The sequence below is a fragment of the Zosterops lateralis genome (genome assembly GCF_965231275.1).
Source record: "Zosterops lateralis genome assembly, chromosome: 4".
NCBI classification, from domain to species: Eukaryota; Metazoa; Chordata; class Aves; order Passeriformes; family Zosteropidae; genus Zosterops; species Zosterops lateralis.
The window spans coordinates 38,739,151-38,760,113 of NC_139765.1; the positions used below are offsets into that span (position 1 = coordinate 38,739,151).

General features: G+C 39.6%; 2 protein-coding genes across 2 annotated transcripts in view; both read left to right on the forward strand.

Moving 5' to 3' along the window:
* PTPRR (protein tyrosine phosphatase receptor type R) overlaps positions 1–6,121 on the forward strand; it is a 126,281-nt gene extending 120,160 nt beyond the window's left edge. Inside the window, exon 13 of the mRNA XM_083858726.1 lies at positions 4,948–6,121. Coding sequence (XP_083714852.1) covers positions 4,948–5,041 — 94 coding nt within the window. The 3' untranslated portion in view covers positions 5,042–6,121. The remainder of the gene's footprint in view (positions 1–4,947) is intronic.
* A 662-nt stretch (positions 6,122–6,783) lies between these two features.
* The window catches only part of PTPRB (protein tyrosine phosphatase receptor type B), a 63,828-nt gene continuing 49,648 nt past the window's right edge, over positions 6,784–20,963 (forward strand). The window contains exons 1-3 of the mRNA XM_083860370.1: positions 6,784–6,969; positions 8,249–8,638; positions 17,090–17,328. Coding sequence (XP_083716496.1) covers positions 6,828–6,969; positions 8,249–8,638; positions 17,090–17,328 — 771 coding nt within the window. The 5' untranslated portion in view covers positions 6,784–6,827. The remainder of the gene's footprint in view (positions 6,970–8,248; positions 8,639–17,089; positions 17,329–20,963) is intronic.

The window sequence follows — 20,963 nt, forward strand, 5'->3', positions numbered from 1 at the left end:
TATTAACTGACAACACAATTTTATTGAGTGGATCTGCCTAATGAAGTTTCTTTTACATATTAGTATCCTAGATAAACTTGGAAGGAGAATGGAAATGGAAAGACCCAAACACAACATTCATAACAGCAATTTCCATGATGCAAAGCTTGTTATAAGAATTGTTAAATATTGTGATTTGTACATTTCTGTGTTTTTTCAAGTTTCAGGTTAGTGTACAGACTACAGAGGTCTTGCTTCATATTCTCAAGCATCACCTGAGACAAAGAGTATGTCTCTGTTTTAATTTTAAAAGACATTTTTCTGGATAAAACTCAGTAACCAAAACCTGTATTTTCTTTCCTTGTTTTTATTTTTTCTTTTCCAATTTGCCATATTGCAGAATGAATCTCACTGACCTGGCAGTCAATTTATAATCACAATTATTTAGGAAAAACTTAGCAGCCCCTAAGACTACAGTAGCCACTGCCAGTCCATAAAGTGGGCAAGTTACATGGACAAAACTCAATGAGACTGGCCTCCCCTGCTGTCACAGTCTTGCCATGGTGGTTATTGGCAGGTGTTACGTGAGACAGGGTCATTGCACGTGTCATGAAGCTGGCAAAATGCACTTAAAGCCCACTAGATTTGGCTGCAGAGCTGGCTGTGGCCGTCATGGTGTTGCACTGCAGTTACCAGCATGGCCAATGTTAGCAGTGGGGTACAATAGTGAGCAGAGCAGGGAGCAGTGCTGAGGCTGTCTTCCTCATTTATGCTGGCCAGCACCTGAGCTCCAGTCTTTTATTTGTGCATCAGATGGCCCTCAAAAAAAAAAAAAAAAAAAAAAAAAAAAAAAAAAAAAAAAAAAAAAAAGCAGAATTTAGCAGAACAGGATGGTTTTATCTGACCATTTTATCTGACCACCTGGATCCAGCACCAGCAATCTGGCTAGGAGGTACACTGAGTATTTTATCCCTGGTATCCTACCTCCACTAGGTTCCTGGCCACTCTAGCTAATGTTCAGAGCTGCATCTTCCAAACACAGGTTACTGATGGAATGAACACACTCAGGGATGTCCACTCTCATGTGGAGTTTTTATCACATGGGTCCATGACCACATTTCTACCAAAGTGAGTTGAACAATAGGAATAAAGAAAAGAGCTACCTTGAGAGACTCATGAGTGGTGTTGTAGTGACTTACCAAAACATTCCTATTGCCCAGCATATTCAATAAAAACCAAACAAGCATCCAGACGAATTGCAGATGGTGGCAAAGGTTATGCTGGAAAATAGTTTAATTAATGGCCCATGTAGCTCTCCCTGGAAACAGTTTTAAATAGCGCTCCAACAAGGATTGAGACAGGACAGAGCTGTTCCTAGGTAGGATATGTCCAGATATCACTTCCTTCTTAGCTGTTTAGTGTAAGTTAAAGGGTGAATGATCTGAATCATTAGTCCTGAGCTGATATGAGAAAATGGACCATCCACTCAAAATATTGGCCCAGGATGGAAATACAGCCATGGTCTGTGTGAATTTGTAAAAAGAAAGACCCACAGGTCTGCTCAGCTTGCTTTTTTTGCCCAGTTCATTTTTTATATTTTGCAACAGAAACAGGAAATGTTTGATGTGAGGCATCTTCAAGACTTACTCTGACATCGAGAAACTTTGCACATTCTTAACCTTAAAGGCACATTCTTGGAATGACATCCGATAACTTTGCTCTTGGCTCCTCAGACAGGATGAAAAGAGTTTCCAGTGTGCGTCAATTCATTGTTTAAGTGTTTTGACTAATGGCCTCAGGTTAAAAAAAAAAAATCCCAAACCCTGCATCACATTCATTCTGGAGCAGACTGCAGACAGCTGCATTAGCAACAAGCCAGAGGAGAGGGTAAAGGACCCTTTATGCACCCACTGCTACCCAAGCAAAGACATTCACAGTCCCTAAGCCCTCAGGATACCAAGGCCTGTTTCTTCCAAGCACCAACCCAAAGAGTCTCGAAGAAGCAGAGAGCTCAGCAGCTCACAGAGCAGCTGGCAGTGCAAGCTGGCAAACAGACAAAGGCTGCACACCCAGAGGTGCTGTAGCTGTGGCTACATCCCTTCTGGACACTAGGGACACAGGAGAGGAAACCTCCCTCCTTGAGCAAATTTCCTCCTGAAATACTCTTCCACACAGACATTCCCACAAACCAATGTCTTGAGATCACAGATCATTCCCTGCTATTAAATGTGAGCCTTGCATAAGAACAAAGGTAAGAAGGATTTGGGATATTGGTAGATAAAAAATTGGGTATGAGCCAGCAGTGTGCACTTGCAGCCCAGAAAGTCAAGTGTATCTTGGGCTGCATCCAAAGTAGCATGGCCAGCAGGTCCAGGGAGGGGATTCTGCCCCTCTGCTCTGCTCTGCTGAGACCTCACTGCAGTGCTGTATCCAGCTCTGGGGTCCCCAGGACAAAAAAGGCCTGGGCCTGCTACAGTGGATCCAGAGAAGGGCCATAAAAATGGTCAGAGGGACAGAACACCTCTCCAGTGAAGAAAGTCTGAGAGAGATGGGGCTGTTCAGCCTGGAGAGGGATCCAGGAACATGTTCTTCCTGTCTTTAAATATAAAAGGGGCTTAAAAGAAAGAGAAAGCCTTTTTACCAGGGTCTGTAGTGATAGGGCAAGAGATTATGATGTTAAACTTGGAGATAGTAAATTCAGATTAGATATTAGGAAGAAATTCTTTACTTACCCATCCCCAGAAGTGTTTAAAGCCAAGTTGGATGGGGCTCTGAGCAACCTAGTCTTAGGGGAAGGTACCCCTGCCCATGGCAGGGGGTTTGGAACTATGTGGTCTTTAAGGTCCCTACCAACCCAAACCATTTTGTGGTACTGTGGTTCAATAAATCCCATGTATAATGGCACTGACAAGGCTAAGTTGTCTGAACCTCTGAATAAGACTCATGTGCCTTTAAGCTGGCAGAGATTTGGACTGTTTGCTCATATATGCCGAAGTTCAGAAGCATCATAAACTCTGAATTGTTCTTGCTAACACAGGGCAGGATGTGGTGCTGGGCTCAGCCCCCACCGGTCTTACACATGCTTTTTTGGGGTTTTGTATATTGCTTCAGCACTGAAGACAAAGGAGCAAGGATCACCATCACACAGCCTAGTGCAGGCAAAATTGTTTTAACTGGCCCTTTCCACTAAGTCCTTCTCCCTGGATACGTTCCCTTCCTCCACTCCTTCCACAGAGCGGATCTAACCTGGGAAGTGCACTCCCTTAGAGAATACCTTGGAAGAACATTGATGAGGAAGGCAGGGAGGGAAGCTGTTTGGGAAGGGGTTGCGTGGGCAGACCAGAACGTAGCAGCAAGGAGGAAGGAAGGAGACTAGGTAGCACAGAGCAAAGCCCTCCCATCACCTTTAGTATCTTGCTGCATCTCCAGGCGGGGGACAAGCACAGAGGAAAGCAGCTGAAGGCAAAAGGCTTCCAAGGATTATGAATCTGTGGATGTCTTTGTTGGCAAAGCTATGAGTGCTGCATTTTGGGCTGGATGGGACCATTTAAGGGCCTGTGATTTTGTTCCTAGGAATAGCATATCGTAATAGCCATGTAGCTTACTAAAAGGTGTTCTATATTTGCCTGAGCTCATTGGAGGAACACAGACCACTGGTCACTTGCTTAAAGAAGTAGGTATTATTTCAATCATGATTTTCCTGCCATAGCTATTTAGCAATGTAGTAGCTCTGAAGAAAATAAAAGGACCTTGTGATGGTAAATATGCATTTCTAATACTGAAGGAAAATACTTATTGAGGAAGTTTTACCATTTTTCAAATAGCTTGGTATATCAGTAGTATATTTGTTGTTAGGGATCTCATGAGATTTTCAGACCTGCTCCTTCAAGGTATCAGACAGTGCTCTGGATTCAAATATCTTGCAAATTTAAAGGTTTCAATGAAGATCTAACTGAAGCCAGATGTGACATTTATCATAATGTCTTCGTTCTCACTAAGGCCATTTAGTCTTTCATCATCCCAAAGATAACTAGCTGCTCCAGGGTACACTGAGGATGAGCCAGGGGCTTGTTTCTAGAAGCAGAGTAGATAGTTTTGAATATCCTGGCAGATGAGATAATAGAAGTGGAATTAAGTAAATTTGAGATCTTGCTCCGTGAGAAGGGAGACCTCGAGTACCCCAGTATTGACAGAAAGAGGCTCAGTTTAATTTCAGAGCTAAATGATAACACTCCTATCACACCTACCTCCTGTAGGACAATCCCTTTCTACCACACTGCAACCAACACTGGAGATGTGGGAGGACTCGATCCTCATACTTAGACCTGAAAAATTGATGCCAGGTGAATGTATAAAATGTAGGGATATAATCCAAGCCAGCTGCAACTAGTTCTTTTTATGGTTAGGTTAAACTCTTTTGCATTGTTGGTGGTGAAATGATTCACCACTGTAAAATTTTGTAGGTGGTGGCTGTTGGACAGGATGCATTGTAGGCGTTAGAGAGAGGACAGGAAGAGCTGTTCTCTGCACAGGCCATCTGCAGGTCACAGAAGGTTACAGTTTTAGTAAAGGACAAAAATGAAAGGCCAGATTCTGTCTACTTCCTTGCTCCATGAATGGTAATGCTGCATCTATGTATCTGGCCTTCCTTGCCCAAGTGATGGAGTAAAATTCTCTTTGAATATACTGAATTTGAAATGTAGGTTTTAACAGTGTAGATGCCAGATGTTTCCTTCTCTAATTCTTACTCTGATGGAACTGGGAATTCTTCATGTTGTGCATGTGCTGGATGGCATAAGTTGTGAAGAAAGTATTTCTGCTCTGACAAAATCTCTCACTCAAGCAAACTCTTTAAGTCAAAAACTGAGAAAAGGGCTGGTGTCATCTGGTGGTCATGGGGCTGGCAGGAGCTGGAGGGTATTGCAGTCCTAAGAAATAAGATTTTAGTGAAATGTGTTTCCTTTCCAGGGGTGGAATGGTTCAGACCAGCGAGCAGTATGAATTTGTGCACCATGCACTGAGTCTGTATGAAAGCAGACTTTCTGCAGAAGCTGTCCAGTGAAGCTGAGGAGGGTATAAACCGAATGTCAGTCACTTGAGGTAATTTGTTTCATTACCTACCAGCAGCTTCTTCAAGGAGTTTACTGCAGTGGGAAAAGACGGCTTTGAGGCCAACTTCTCAAAGGATTGTGGATGGTTTGGCAAAAGTACAGAGATTGCTGGACCCTTACTATATATGAATGTATTGTGAGCTTCCCAAAAATGATTTATAAAGAAGGTACTGTACTGAAACTACACATGGATTTTGTGTATGTATTTAAAGGTGGGTTTAATTCTGTAATGCTGATATCTGCCATATGGAATGTATGTATGTGCTACTGCTGCAGTCAGATGGACATTGGGACTTCTACAGAAGAAATGTTTAACAAGTGTATAAAAGCTTTGACGTTTGCAAACTGTCTTGTGAATGGACTGTCAACTGTACTGTAAAGTGCTATTACTGATTATGTGGTGAGCTTGTTTCTTGGCCACATAATATTCTTGCTGCTAAAATTGCAAGTGTTCAACTATGGATTAAAAAAAAAAGGAGATAATAAAAAAATGAAAAATCTTGTTTTTGAAAATATTCAAGAGCAGTTAATATTTTATATGGAAATAAATGTTCTTCATAATATTAACTATTAAATGTGTATTTACTGTAGGTCTTACAGAGCAGTTGCAGAGCATAATGTCTGTTATTCAGTGTGTATGTATTTACCCTGTACTGTTGATTGTCTTAGAATATGCTTCTGCTACAGACCTGAATCCAGTGTATTTGTAAATTGTGAAAGTCATTCTACTTTTGAAAGAAACTTTGTAGCATATATTAAATGGTAAGGATTTTAAATATTTGTCTGTCTTTTATTAATACAGAAATTTTTGCATATGTTGGTTATCTGCTCTATTTCTTTCAGTAAGAGATGGATGCCTTTAGTGATACGGACTCTTCCATGACAGGTTATACAAGAAAGAAAATGCTGCTATGACTGTTTCCTTTATTGTTCAGTAAAAGTTTGTTTTTAAGAGATATGCAAAGTTGGCATTATGGCTTACAGCACTGGGAGGTCTGTTTACAGGGTATAATGAGTTTTTAATGCAGTGATGTTGATTTTGCTTCATACTGCTAATAAATTACCCTTAATATAAAATATTAACTGAAGTCTCTGTTCTTGCCTAGAGTAGTTAATGCACACACACTCTTGTACCCCCATAAATAGGCTGAGCCCAGCACAATTTGGTCAGCCTCCACCATGGCTTCAGACCACTTGGGAACGAATCCAGAGGACACAGGCAATCCCCAACTGACATGGAGAAAGTTGCACTACCTGATGGGAAGGCAAACCCAGCATCACTTGATTCCTCAGGGGGAGTTTCTGTAAGACCTGGTACAGATGCCAGAGCTTTGCCTCCTCCTCTTCCCCTTCCTCCCCACCCTCCACTTGGCTTTTGGAACTTGTGGAGTTAGAAATGTATTGAGATTTTGCTTGATTGTGTAAAGTTACAAAGAAGACGTGTTTTTCCTTGGGTGATATAGAATAGACTTAGTCAGCACCATCCAGATGACCTGTAGAATTGTAATAGTTCACAGGCAACAAATTACACAAAAGTATGATCGCCTTTCTTTTAGTCTAAATAGATTCAATAAAATCTCTTTTAATTTCCCAAGTGTTTGAAAACTTATCTTTTGTTTGTATTTTTCCAAAATGAACCAACCAGTAAACTGAAGAATCATATTAAAGGACAAAGTGCTGTAAAACCCCCCAAAACAATTGAATAGAAGGAAGTGCTCGTCACTGACTTTTTCCCCCATGAAGGCACACTTCCTTCCTAGCCTTCGCTTCACTTATCTGAGGTGGGTTTTTTTAAGAGAAGCATGGGGAGTTGCTAGAGGGAAAATGGATTCTTTATTTCACGTCCTGGTTTCTACCTGTCTTGCCTTGACACTCTCAGGTAAGTGTCTCTCCCCACTTCCCCTCTGCCAAATTGCTCTTTCTGCTGCTGGGCAGAGCCCTCCCGCACAGCCGGTGACTTACAAAAACTGAGTCACCTCTTCTCTGGGCTTCATACCAGAGGAATGAGGGGCAGGGCCAACATAGCCCATTCTGTTTAGATTCCTTTCCAAAAGAAAATAAACTGTCTTCTTCTATGTTGGAGATACATCTTCTTTTTTTAAGAAGATCTCCTGATAGACAATCCAGGACTTGAGTTTTTGGGACAAGTGTGTCAGAGGAGAGATTCCTAACTTTTACTCATACTTTATGAAACTTCAGAGACAAGAACTTTCTGTAGTGCTTACTTAGAAAATGTACAGGTTTGTAAAAATAGGGGAATGACAACATCAGTTGAGGGAAATAAATACACATTTGCTTTAGCACTTTGTAACTAATGGGGCTGGAAGTGTTCGGGTAACTGAGATTAAAAACAAAGAACCTAAACATGATATGGCAGGGAGGCTGCATTTGAAATAACCAGTTCTGTGTTCTGTAATGAGTATGCATTTTGCATTGATAACTTTCTGTGGTTTTGAATAATGCACTGTAAATTTCTTCATATGAGTAGTTGGTGTTGTTCTTTAAGCGTGGTGACACAGAGAGCTAATCTTACATGAATTGGAATGGTCACAAAGCTAACAGCTAGAGACATTGGAATAAATCCAGTGAAACAGATGTACTTCCTATTAGTAAAGAACCTCCATTCCTGTAACACAGACACTGAGAGACACATCAATTTGTGAATATCCTGCTATATGTTTCCCTCAGAAGCATTATGAATTTTACTAAAACATTTTTCAGGCAGTAAATTTTATTTATAAAAGTCTGTGTTGTAGGACTGAAATGGAGACTGAGAACTCATGTAGGTCTCTGTGTGCTTTCCAGCAGGGGAAATGAGGAACTTGTGTTTGAAGTTAATAGTTCTTGGATTTCTTTTATATCCAGTTTAATTTTTTTTCTTATTTTTATATATAATGAAGGTCAAGATAACCTTGCCACAATAGCTTGAGGTTTTGCATTTTCATTATTTACATTACCAGCACATACATCACGTGGGTGTTGTGTTCAGAGGAGTTTTTTTAAATAGGTTCAACTTATGGAAAGTTTCATGAAAAGTTCAACACACAGAAAGTGGGAAGAGAGATTTATTTGCTGATGTATTTTAAATCACTGAGAATTTGCTTTTTGTCAAGTAAATGTGTAATCTATCATATTTTTCTGGAATTTTCCTTTTCCAGAAGGATTTCTGATTATCCATGTCCAGAAACAGCAGTGTCTTTCAGAAAATAAAGGAGTCTTTATGGAAAAGTGCAATATGACCAATCTGAACCAGAAGTGGCAGTGGATGGCAGATGACAGGCTCCTCCACGTGAAATCTGCCCAGTGCCTGAGCATCTCTACACGCTCTGCTCTGTCATCTCGCAGCATCCTCGTTGATTGTCCCCAGGCAGTGAGGTGGAATTGCCACGAGGATGGGCTCCTGAAGGTGGCCAACAGCTCTCTTTTCCTCACAAAACAAGGTCAGAAGGTAATGGCCAAGCGGAGTAAAAAATACCTTCATACATGGATGCAGCTAAAAGCCAGTGAGACGGGAAAACCTGTTTATGTAAATCTGTGCTCAAAGCAAGGTGAGTTATTCCTTCAAGAAAATATCCTGGGAATTTTGGTAACAAAAATGTCCCTGTTATGCTAACTCAAATGTGAAAAATTATGATATTTTATTCATATAGAAGAAAGCTTTTCACAGTTGAAAAGCATTCTGAGAACTATTAAAGAACAGCAGAGATGAGTGCTGTCTTTCTCACAACTGGTGGAGTTTTTAACTCACTTTATGTTTTCAGAATGTCTCTCCTTTTGTCTACTCCCAGTCTTTGGATCAATGTGCTTATATGTCATCTCAGCTCAATATTATTGTGTCATTTCCTTTTTCCATTTCTAAACTATGAGTATTGATTCTTAGTTCTTTTCAAAAATGTGGATGCAAAGAAGCTCTTCTCCCCATTCATTTTATCATACAAATGCAGACTCAATCTGTCAAGAGCAAGAAGACATCTGAAAATCAAACACATGGACATATATTTCTCCTATTATTGCATGATTAGAACAGTCATGGCTTACACATTTATGTGTTTACTCAGTGTAACTTTGCTCTTAAATGCCATATACATGGCAACACTCAAAATCCTGAGAATAATGAACTGAATCAAAAGTCTCAGAAATTCTTGGAATACTACCTTGAAATGCAAAGGTCTGTGCACACACCTACAGACAAGTAGCAGTATATCTGTGTAGTTGTGGGTTTCCATATCCATGGCAAAATGGAAGGTTACAGTGGTTTGAATACTACTTGATAATGCTTTCTTCAATGTCCCATTGTCAATCCTTCCTGGCAATCCTGTTAATATTGTTCTTATGCACAGTTCATAGTAAATAAGAACAACCTACAGACATCTTTTTACTGTTAATTCTTGTCTTTACAGGGTTAAAAAACAGTTTTAACTGTTGCATATGGCCAAGTTTTCAGAATTTTTTAATGAAATCCTCATTCTTTCTAAACTCCTAGTTATTGTAAGGCAGGGTACCATTTTTTTCAGAAAATTTGCACTTGCAGAACTCTATTCATAGAACCAGGACTCCTCACCTGAGTGGAGGTATGAAAGGACAGCTTGCAGAATCAGGGTATGGAAAAGTGGCCATGATGCCATCCCAGCCCTCCCATATAGGTTAGAGATTAAAACGCAAAATTGCTTGAAGTCCTGTGGGGTGCATATGGCTTGCATATTCAAAGACACTATGAACAGTTCAGATGAGGTACAGAGGTAGTGTTATTTCCTTTAGATAGCTGGATGGAGTGTGGCCTAACAAAGTAACCTTACACACTTTCCTTAATCATTGTCAGAGAAGCAAGACCAATAAACACTAAGACAATTGTCATGGGATATTAAAGCACCTTCTCATTTATTTACTGTGCTCAGTTCTTAAATGAATGTACCTTGATTTTCCTGAAATTCTCTCCATAGACAGGCCTGTAAATCCTTTCTAAGAGTGTTACTTCCTTTTTGACAGCTCTGGGAAGCTCTGCTGAAAAATCAACAAAACATTATAATCCTCAATACCTAACTAAGAATTTTAGGAATCTAGAAGCTCATAAAGTGGAAGTAGTACAAAGAGATTAATTTTTCAAATAGTAGTAAGTACTGTGGGAACAATATTTAATGCCCCCAATTCTGGTCATGGCATCCGTACACATGTCAAAATTTTCAATGCTGAATGTGTAAAATTAATCATCCAAGAACATCTATCTTCTACTGAAGGCATTCAGTACAACCAGAAGTGGATCAGCCTAAAATAGCATATTTGGTCTATATTTAGCAAAGATAGTAAAAATTGAGGAAAATCTTTGGAGCTGAAATGGTTGTGAGTTTTTCTGCTCCTGACTAAGACCACATTTTGCTATAATTTACCCTCTGTTTTCATAGTACTCATAAAAATAGTTACATTTTAGCATAAGACTAACTCACTGAATTGCATCACAAACATCAGCCCAGATAGAGTACAAGCTCCAAACCCTATATCTGCAACTACCTTTTATTCTGGACCTTACTCAAATATCAAACATGATTTTTCTGAGCCTGGGGAAGGTCTGAGCTTGGATTTGGATTTCAAATCAGCCATCTGAGATGTGTTTGGATTTACATGTTTTGTAACTGTCCTGACCTAAATGACTAAATGACTGTTTCATTCAGGAAACCAAGATCAATTTGGGAATGCAACCCATCTCTGCTCACTCAGAGGTAATTCCAAATCTAGCAGCAAACACATGCCTGTGCTTCTCACACAAACTCATGTTTGAATTGGCCTCCAGCTGAAACAGCTAACATGAAGAATGGTCATAAGGTATCAGTATCCCTTGAGAAAGTGAGACTTCATTTCCCACCAAATTCATGAGGCCATTCTGGGCAGAGAGAGAAAAAATCTCTGTAATGCTAAAGCCTTCTTTTCACCAGCCCACTGTTGGATTCAGAACTTCTCTAAGCTCAGAAACCAGGAGAAGGAATAGGAATGGAAACAGGCAAGAGGAACAGATGGAGCAGGTGAAGAGGTAGAAGGCAGAACGACTGAAAAGAACAAAGACTGTTGCATGTAAATAACACTTGTGGAACAAATGTCCACCATTAATGCTGACATGCTAACACTGATGTCACCCCTGAGCTGCATAAGCAATTCTTGCAAGCTTCTTTTGTTCTGGGTAGGTTAATTTCAATAAAATATCCAGTTAAGAACAGATGCAATGCTATGTGTCACCTTGGATATTACCAGCAAAACCTCAAAACCACTGCTGACCAAAAATTATTGACTAAGGAGAGAATTACTTCAAATGAGGAGACACAAGGCCAAGCTGTATGCTGCAGTTATGCACTGAGCTCTAGAGACTGTCACACAGGCTGTAGGACACAGGATTGCTGTCCAGATGAAGCAGGTGGCATGAACTGTTCTGTAATATGATGCTCTTCATTGCATTTTTCTTCTATCACATCATACATTGTAGGGACAACCCTAAAGCTGGGTATATTAAGGCATTCAAAAAGAGTAGCTGGTTTTGTGGAAGATTCACTTACAGTTGTGTGCCAAGTACTGAAGAACCATAGTGAGATCTACAAAGATATAAAACATGTTGGACAAGGAATTCAAATAACAACTGCAACATCTTTCTATTTGTTTCCAGAATGAAATAGACAAAATATCAGATACCAGGTATGAGCTGAAGTCTGATGTGCCATCTGACATTCATGCTGTTTCTTTTCTACTCTTGGTTCTTGTCCAGGGTAATTTCTTTCACATGAGCTTCTCTCTCCCCCTTATCCCCTTTTCAATTTAGCTGCTTCATAATCAGAACTTCAGCTAATTAAGTTCACATCCCACGGCTGATCCTTCCATGGCTGAGATGGAGTACAGAAGAGACCAGAGCAGTGCACACTCCAAGCATGCTCTAAACCATTGGAGCAGCAGTAGCAACTGCAGAACATGGGAAGGGAAGACACATGCATCTTCTTGGGACTCTTGGGAAGGTGGAAAAGCACCAAAGAAAGGTGCCAGAACCAGAGAAAAGGCAGCAACTCTTACCTATTTTTGAAATAATGTAAATGAAATATCTTCAGGCTTTAAGCTTTCCACACCTTTAGTGTTTGTAGATACTGCAATAATCCATCCATAAGTTTGCTACTGGTTGTAATTTTTTGTGTAACTTTTACAAATTTCTTCAGGATAAATTAGAACAGTGATAAACAATATTTTTATTCCACCATTAAGTTGATCCAAAATATTTTTCCTAAAATACATTCACTGAAATTCATTTTAATCTCTCCAAGTTATCTTATACAATTTTGTAAGTATAAGGGGTTGCTAACATCTATGTGAAGCCATGAAATATCAAAATTAACTTGGATCTTCTTTCTTTGGTCCAAGAAATACATGGCTGACCAGTTTTGCTGATCACCACCTGGACAAAAAGAGGCATCAATGCCAGATCCTTGGACATAATTACAAGACCTTGCACACAATCCAATAGCATACTGATAGAAGCTCAAAGATAAATGTGGGTTTAAATTTTCTAAAAAGAAAGGGAGAGATCTGCAGTGTAGCTTAGGTCTTTGGATTTTGTAAATTTTCAAAGTCTCAATAAGCTGCAGCACAAAGAATATAGAACAAAACCAGCTCAGCTACTTTCATAGGGAAAAAATGGAACAATAAGCACAGCTTCCCAGAGCAATCATGCATGCCCTGCTTGATGATTTTATCTTCTGCTAGTGCTAACAAAGACATCAATTCCAAACAACTATACCAGTATTTTTCATTATTACATGCTCTCCCTTTATTTTGTATGGACCTCCATGTAGAAGCTGGAGTGAGTTTGAACTTTAGGTGTCTTTAGTGAGTTTTACATTTAGGTGTCTAAATGTAGGTGTCTGAAGGAAGGGATTATTTCACTTATCTCAACAAGGTGCTTTTTGTCATTTGAGATGCTCCACGACATTCCACCTGATCTCTGCCTGCCAGCCCAGAAAGACATAGGTCTCCCATAAATATTATGAGAGGCCTGGGCAGATGCCTCAGAAGCCCTAAAGCAGTTCAGATCCACTAGGTTTAGGCAACTGAACCAAGACCTAGGTGTCTGTGTAATTCCTGAGTATCTGAGCTCTCTTCAGTAGATGTGTAATCCATGGAGTTAATGGAGTCTAGATGCCCATCCAGTCACCAAAAATCCACTTCAGGGTGAGCTGGAACTACCCATAGTGTCAGAAATAGGGCTGGTACAGCAATGGTGTTATCATCATAGCTATATGGATGTTCTGCTACCTCTGATGCTGAAAGAACCTTTCACTGGCTACTTCAGAATTCCAAAAACAAGCAAGTAAAAGAGCAGCACAGGTTAGACTGAAATTTGGAGACATTAGACCTCTCTGACATAAGATACAAATGAGGTACTAACTTCTACAACATTCAAATAAAGCAGGTAAAATTTTCCAAGCAGCACAGATTTTGCAGGTTTTAAAAGTCACATTGAATGGGAAGGAAAGGACATTTAGTGGATTTTGTTCTTCTATCAATACTCCTACATACAACAGAAATACGAATTATGGGGTCTTTTTTATTTACAAGTAGTTAACTAAAAAGATAATTCATTTTGTCCTGCACAAAAAGAGATCTTAAAGCAAACCCTTCTTGTTACAAGTCTTGCAGTGATTTAGATGCAGTCTTATGGAGTATTTTGTATCTTATACACTACTATCTGATTCAATTATGTTTCACTAGCAATTCAGCCTTAGTTTTCTGAAACTGCTCTAAAAGAGTAGGCAGATCAGTACAATGTGAGCTGTTTCAGAAAGCTGCACTGTGCCAGCTCAGCTAAGGCTGAAAGCACCACTGTATGTTCTCAGTTCTTGACAATTAACCACTTTTGCTATTCATACATACAACATATGGAAGTCCCTTCCTTGTAAGCAGCCTGCTGCTGTGCGGATGGATATGGTTTGCAGTACACCACCCCATGGATGAAATATGCACTTAGTCAGACCATCATCATTTCTCCTGGATGTGCTACTGATTATTACAATATTATGTTCACACGCTGTATATCATGCAGCCACTAGTGATAAAAATCAGTGTCAGTGCTGCTGTTCTGTTCCCAAGAACAGTTTTATGACTGATTTCCAAAGAGGATGCTGGAACAATGATACACACATCTTAAAAGTACCACTGTTGAGATTTCTGTGTACTTCACTAATGTCCAGAGAGGAGGTGAGTTTTTTCTGGTTAAAAAATTTGGAACTCAAGTTGTGTAGAAATCTGCTATATGGGCCCTATAATATGCAGTTTTCTTTTTTAAGTGCCTGCTACTGAAGAAGGGCTATGAGGGTCCTTATGCTAGGATCACAATAGTGGTTTTACTTAGAATAGAAACATGGATTCTGACTTTCTTAAAGTGGGTAACAGATATGAACCCCATTACTCAGTCCACTGTAGGATATATAGAAAATACTGGCATATATATCTGAAGTTCTAGTATGGCATAGTGCTATACACAAGTCACTTCTATCCATAGGTTACAGGTAACAGACTGTAATCAGTATTTTCTTGGAAAGATCCTTTAGCTGGAAACCCAGAATAGCCTGAAACTTAACAAGACATGTTGGGTCATCCAGTGACCAAATGCTTGTTCATGGCACCTCTGTGGGATGGTGGAACTTTTCTGAGGACCGAGTGTTCTGCTTCCAGGATTGTCAAGCTCTCTCCTCAGCTTCTGCACTAAGAATGCCAGTTATTCCCTGGCTTCTGAGTTCCATAAATGTCACTGGCAGCACCAGCTTCCTTTTTATGGAAGAGCAGCTTTCCTAAAGCACAATTGCACTGGAATGCAAACGCCTTCCTGCTGGAATCACTGCTATTTTTCTGTAAATCAGGCTAAGATTTTTTTTGTGTCTCTGTGTTTTCACATTGGGTGTGTAAACGTATATTTAGGAACCCAACTGTATGGCCTTTTTTCCTAAGCAATTGCTGACTGCAGATATACCCTTTTTTTTTTTGCTGTCTTTCTATTAGTAAATTCTACTTTATGCTGAACTCATCAGAGAGATATCTGAGAGGCATAAAGCTCTTTCCAAGTCCTTAAGGCTAGCATTTCTAGTTGCCTACCATAGACTTTCAGAGATGCCCAACTAATAGGAGATCTCCAGGAACAAAGATTGACATGGAATCTAGACTAAGTCTGGACTTGTGTCAGCTAATGGGTTTGTTTCAGCAGCTGATGACAGCTTGAGCACAAGGTTCCTGTCCTTCTGGTGGGAACCATGAAGGTATGTGCCATGGGACCACAGTAGACTCTGCACCGCAGGCTCTCTACAAGGGGTTCTGCAAAGGCAGCAGCATGAAGATGATCATGCAGGGTTGGACAAGACCTGAGGTTTTGATGAAACCTTTGCCCAAGTATTGGTATTGATGCAAAATTACAGGTGTAAGAGAGAAGAATTAGATCTGTAGTATTGTTTTCACTGCCTTGATTTGGAAAAATATTTGATCAACATTTTTTGTAATTTAATGGAGACTTCAAAATTTTCTGTTTTATTTCCAGAGAAGCACAGTTAGATAAAAGGAAGGAAAACATCTTCTCAGGATACAAACCCAGTAAACCACTAGTTTTCAAAAAGTTCCAGAACCATGTACCAGGTGAACACATTGTGTTATCAAGCACAATAAACACTTGGATGGAAATGTCTCCTACTAGGGTTTACAATCAGACTTTTCTGTGCAAATCAGAGTGCTGCAAATTTCTTTACATTAATATGTTAACACGTATATTTACACATACACAAAGAAACCTGATAATGTTAATTTTGTGGAAGCTCACCCACTGCTCCTTTGGGTAAGAGGTAATCACACATTGCCCAGCTAAGACATCATAATCGCACATCAAGTAATTGCATTTGAAAGCTTCTGCTGCAATTTAACCCAGTCACTACTTTGTTTTTAAAGGATTTGTGAGCTAAAATTGTTATAAATGGCAACCAGCCCAGTGGCTGAGCAGCAAAACAAGGTTCTGTCATGCTGGAGACCCCAGTTCAAGGACAGGCAAAGTGTCTTGGGCACCGAGCCAATACACACTAGTATTACAGCAATGGCAGGGCAGCTTTTTGTGAGAAGGGGCCAGTGAGTAATTCCAATAGTTTAGCTGAAATGTGATGCTCCCAGATGTAGAGGCCACCACAGCTTGAACCCTGGCCTCACTGCCACAAAGAAAGGATATTAAATACATACCAATGGGGAGGAAGAGCCATGAAAATGTGGAGGAAAAATGTGTAGTAAAATCTTTCCTGAGCTCTAATTGCAACTTTGGCTTTCTCTGAAGGATACGTGACTAAAAAAGCGATTCCACTGTCACATTTACAGATACTTCAGTTAAGTGATAGATCATTAGGTGAGCCTTGGGAAGGCAGCAGTCAGGGACTAGAATGGGGTCTGCATAGGACTGATTTTAGAAAGCAAGAGAAATGTTCATGTGGGCAGAAGGAACTTACCTTGAACAGATTTGTTGAGAAAAATATTATCTTGAAAAAATCATCTTTGAAAATTATACTGAACAAAGCCATGTTTTAAACTTATACCAACAAAAGGCAGATGAGAATTTAGCCCATGCACTTAGAAGGGAGAGGAGAGGGTTGACAATATAAAGCTGATACTGTGCGCCATTTGATAGATACAAGCAGTGGAAAAGTTGCAAATTAAAAACACTGTGCCTTAATGACAAAGTATAACCTTTCTCTTCCCTTCAGAATTACTGACAGACTATATGTAAAATGAAGGGTATGTGTTCAGGGACTTGAATTTTTTTTTTTTCTTCTGTTTGTGTTTTGCAGGCTTTGGTATTGATGCAAAATCACATTTGCACTGAAAACAAAAAACCTATAGAACTGACAGGTGCACTTAAACTACTTGGAAGTTATACCAGCCATGTTTATTGAATCTAATGTATTGTTTATAAAAATGTAGAGCTGAATTTAATAGTTTTCCCTTGTTTGTCTTAGATCTCCAAGATGCAGACACTTCTGTGTGGAGTATTAGAACTACATCGCCCTCTCCAAATGCTGTTACTTCTAGGCCTGAAAATGTGTTGAAGAGTAGCACAGAGATGTTCATCAGAAATGTGACTGAACACTTCAGTAAAAATCCCATTGAAAACCTCTACTTTGACTTGAAATCTGCAGTAACAGAGAAAGCCTGGATTCCAACAACCACTCTTCAATACTCCAGCACTACAGAAGAGGTAAGACAGAAGAATTACTGATTTTTACTAAGCCTGCTCCACTCTGTGGATCCTGATAGCTATTACAAGTGGATGTTTTGTGGGCTTAGAAGCATAGCCGCAGAAAAATTCTGCCTCTTCTATACAGCCCAATCCTGGTGTGCATGTTGCATTGTGAAAAGTTCAAGGGAAATTAGGATATGTGAGAAGCTATGGAAAGCTCCTGGATGTGGCAGGAGCCACAGGACCCTGGGTATCTGCTCTCAGTGACTCAGGCTCTGGTATTCTTTGTTGCATGATGTGAGGGTCCAGCTCTAATTACATGCTAAGAATTACAGTATGCAATGACCTTATTTACAGATAAGTACATACATTGTTTACAGATCAAAGCAAGAGAAATCCAAATGCTTTAACTGGCCTTAAAAGGAACCCTGCCCTTGGCCATGGTCAGCTTATCTACTGGCTGATAGGCAGAATGGAAACACACAGACTCTCCTTGGTCTCTGCTCTGTCCAACCACAAACTGCCCTGGCAGAGAAGGTGAATGGGGCTGCCAGCCCCAGCTGTACAAGGAGCACATGGCAGGCCATTTTCTCCAAATCAATTTCCAGTCTTCCTTTTCTGCAAGACTTAGTTCAGTAATCTGACAGCAAATTTGGAATCACCACTGGCAAAATGTGTATGGTAATTTAGAACTAAAGCATGCAGGACATTATTGGTCACTGTTTCACTATTATCACATAGTGGTTTAGAACTGAAAATCCCTACATTCTCTGTGGCTTATCTTCCAGGAGACCACACTACACTCAGTGTATTGGGGCAGGCAAACATGTTTCAGTTACGACTGTGTGTTGAAGCAGATAAGACTAAGAAATGTGTTTTATGTTTGGGAAGACTGTGGGTAGAGTGTCAGGGTCCATAAACTTAGTGGTTTATGGACCCCAACACTGCTGTTCTGATGATGATGAGGGGAAGGGACTGAGCCAAGAATGATGCACTGCACCCCATTCCACAACTGATGCAGTTCTTTTTAAATATGATCTTTCTGGGTCAGTGCATTCTGAGCTTATTTCCTCATGCCCTCTGTTCATTTGCACACCTTCTGCACATAATACTTGATTTTATAGGACATAAAATCCTATAAAATCAAGTATTACCCAAACTGCCTCCAGCACTACTACTACTACATAATCTTGCCAAAGCAAGAGAAATGGCACCATTTTAACAGAAACTACTGCCTCTTGTGTTTCTACCCCACTTCACCTCCTGAATCACATAATTTGCACTGAGCAAGCTGCTTAGGTCAAAACTTTTAAACCAGAATGATGATGATAAGCTGTCTAAGCATATCTATGAAAAAAAAAAAAATCAGTAATAGCTTTCTTTTGTAACCTCCAACTGGCTCTGTACATTTGAATCTAGATACACCAATTTAGACACACAAACTTAAAATCTTTGGCCTCCATCTCTGTTTCCCAGTCTTTAGAATGGAGTTAATAACATTTTTTGTCAAACTTCAGGGATGTTTAATAGATTAACTGGATTTAACACAATACTTTGAAAACGCATAGACTAAGTGCTGAGTATTGTGAGGAAGACAATACCTTCTATGAACTACATTTGCTCAGGCTGGGGTCTCTTGTTTGAAGAAGTAAAGCCATGTTGATATTTGGCTGTGCATATACCCATTTTAGGGGGGACAATAGTGACATTTCAATTGAACAAAATGTTTGGTTTAGAGCTGCCTTGGATTTCAAGTAAAGCAACTTGCACTTTGAATCCATGACAAAAGCTATGCAAAGCCCATTTCCTCTTGATTAGAGAGACAGAGAGGTTGGTGTTAAAAAAAAAAAAAAAAAAAAAAAAAAAAAAAAAAAAAAAGTCAGGAAACCTTGGGAAAGTGTCTGAAAGGGACCTTGGAGCCTGCTATTAGAGACACGTCCGGCAACTCCCAAAACTCACTTCCAGTTCTTTTTTCGGTTTAATTAGTTTCTTGGCTTGCCACACAGGTCAGTAAGTGTTAAAAGCAGTGTCACTGCTGATTTACTAAAAGCCCATTTATTCAATACCAGTCTGGAAATAATTACTTGCATTATGTTGGCCATTCTATATAAACATATTGCCACCAGTGAATGATGGACCCCTCATGTTTTATTCCAGTGCTGGCACAGGCATCTGTGTTACCCATGTAGCAACTTTTACTGGATAACATACAGAAGGAAGTCTCAAAATCTGTAATAAACCAGTAGTTTCCTACTAATACAATAAAGTAAAGATTTTATGATAGCAAGAATAAGAATAATAAAGTAGAAACTTCTGAATTATGAGCACTTCTGAGAAGCAGTAATGTAATTTTCCTCATAACAAATTATCTTATGCTAGCTAGAAGAGACAAACAGGTATTTATTTCCAAAAGTCCTTAAGTTTTACTTGTGGTAGGCTTCACTTTTTTTCCTGAATTTTATGTTTGCAGTGTTGATTACACTTCTTTTACTTTTACTTATTACATCTATTTAAACAACTTACATCTAAATATCCAAATTATATCCTCCGTGCAAGTTCAGGTCATGGATACTTCCAAAAATCTTTAGAATAATGTGAGCTCCTTTTCAGGAAAAGGCAGGTTACCCTGAATGTTTTAATTTTCAGAGAAGGTTTTGAAGTAATCCAAACATTCCCAATAAGCCTTCAGATTTGCACTTCTCCAATGCTGGAAAAGTATTGATGTGGTTAAGCCCAAAAAGCACAATCACCTGAAGAAGAAAACATACTGTGAAACTCACCTTAAATGATTACAAGACACCTGTCATTTTAGTCCCAGTTTAGGTCTAAGAAATACAATTTGTATTTCCCATCAATAGTATGATTATCCCTGTGCTAGCTCTTTGGGGTTTGGTTCCTCCTTCTGTCTGAAATATGTAAAACATCTCTTCCAAAGGAGATCATCTTCTGTGATGGGCTTGAGAATGGCGTAATAACCAACACAGATTTATATTGTCACCTAAGGCAATGATCGTAAAGTTGTTAACTATCCTCAGCTTTGCAAAGTACAGCACAACACTTTCAATGCCATGTCTGTAGGACCAGTCACAGAACTCCACCGGGACAGATAAGGTTTATTGTAGGTACAGGTAACACCCTTGAGTGCTCAGACTTCTGATTTCAGAAGAGAAGAAGGAGAGCTAAGGTTTTTCAGGTATTTGTATCTTGTTTGACAGGCTGGTGGCCAGAAAAATACTAGAGCAGCAGGTCCCCTAAAAGGCAGACTAATGTTTGTAAACCTAGAACCTTTTTCTCCCTCAAAGAGGGCAAAAGTGATACAGAGATGGTGTTAAATTTGCTTTAGGTACTGCTTTTAAAAGTTAAAAATCCCACACACATAATGCAGTACAGAAAGATGCAGAAAAATGCCATTCCGATTGAAGAAAGTAAATGTCCATTTCCTTCTCTTTTGTGCACTCAAATTCACTCCATGGTTTCTGTTGTGTATTTGAATACCTGAAGGTGCAAAATGCTTCTGTCTTCAGTTCTTCTCTGTCTCCCCATGTACACACTTATATGTGAGTTTTCAGAGGCTGAAATTTAAACAAGAAGGAAATGGGTATGCATAACAGAAATGGAAAGTTTTCATTTTGGCAGTAGTCAACTCAGAGCTC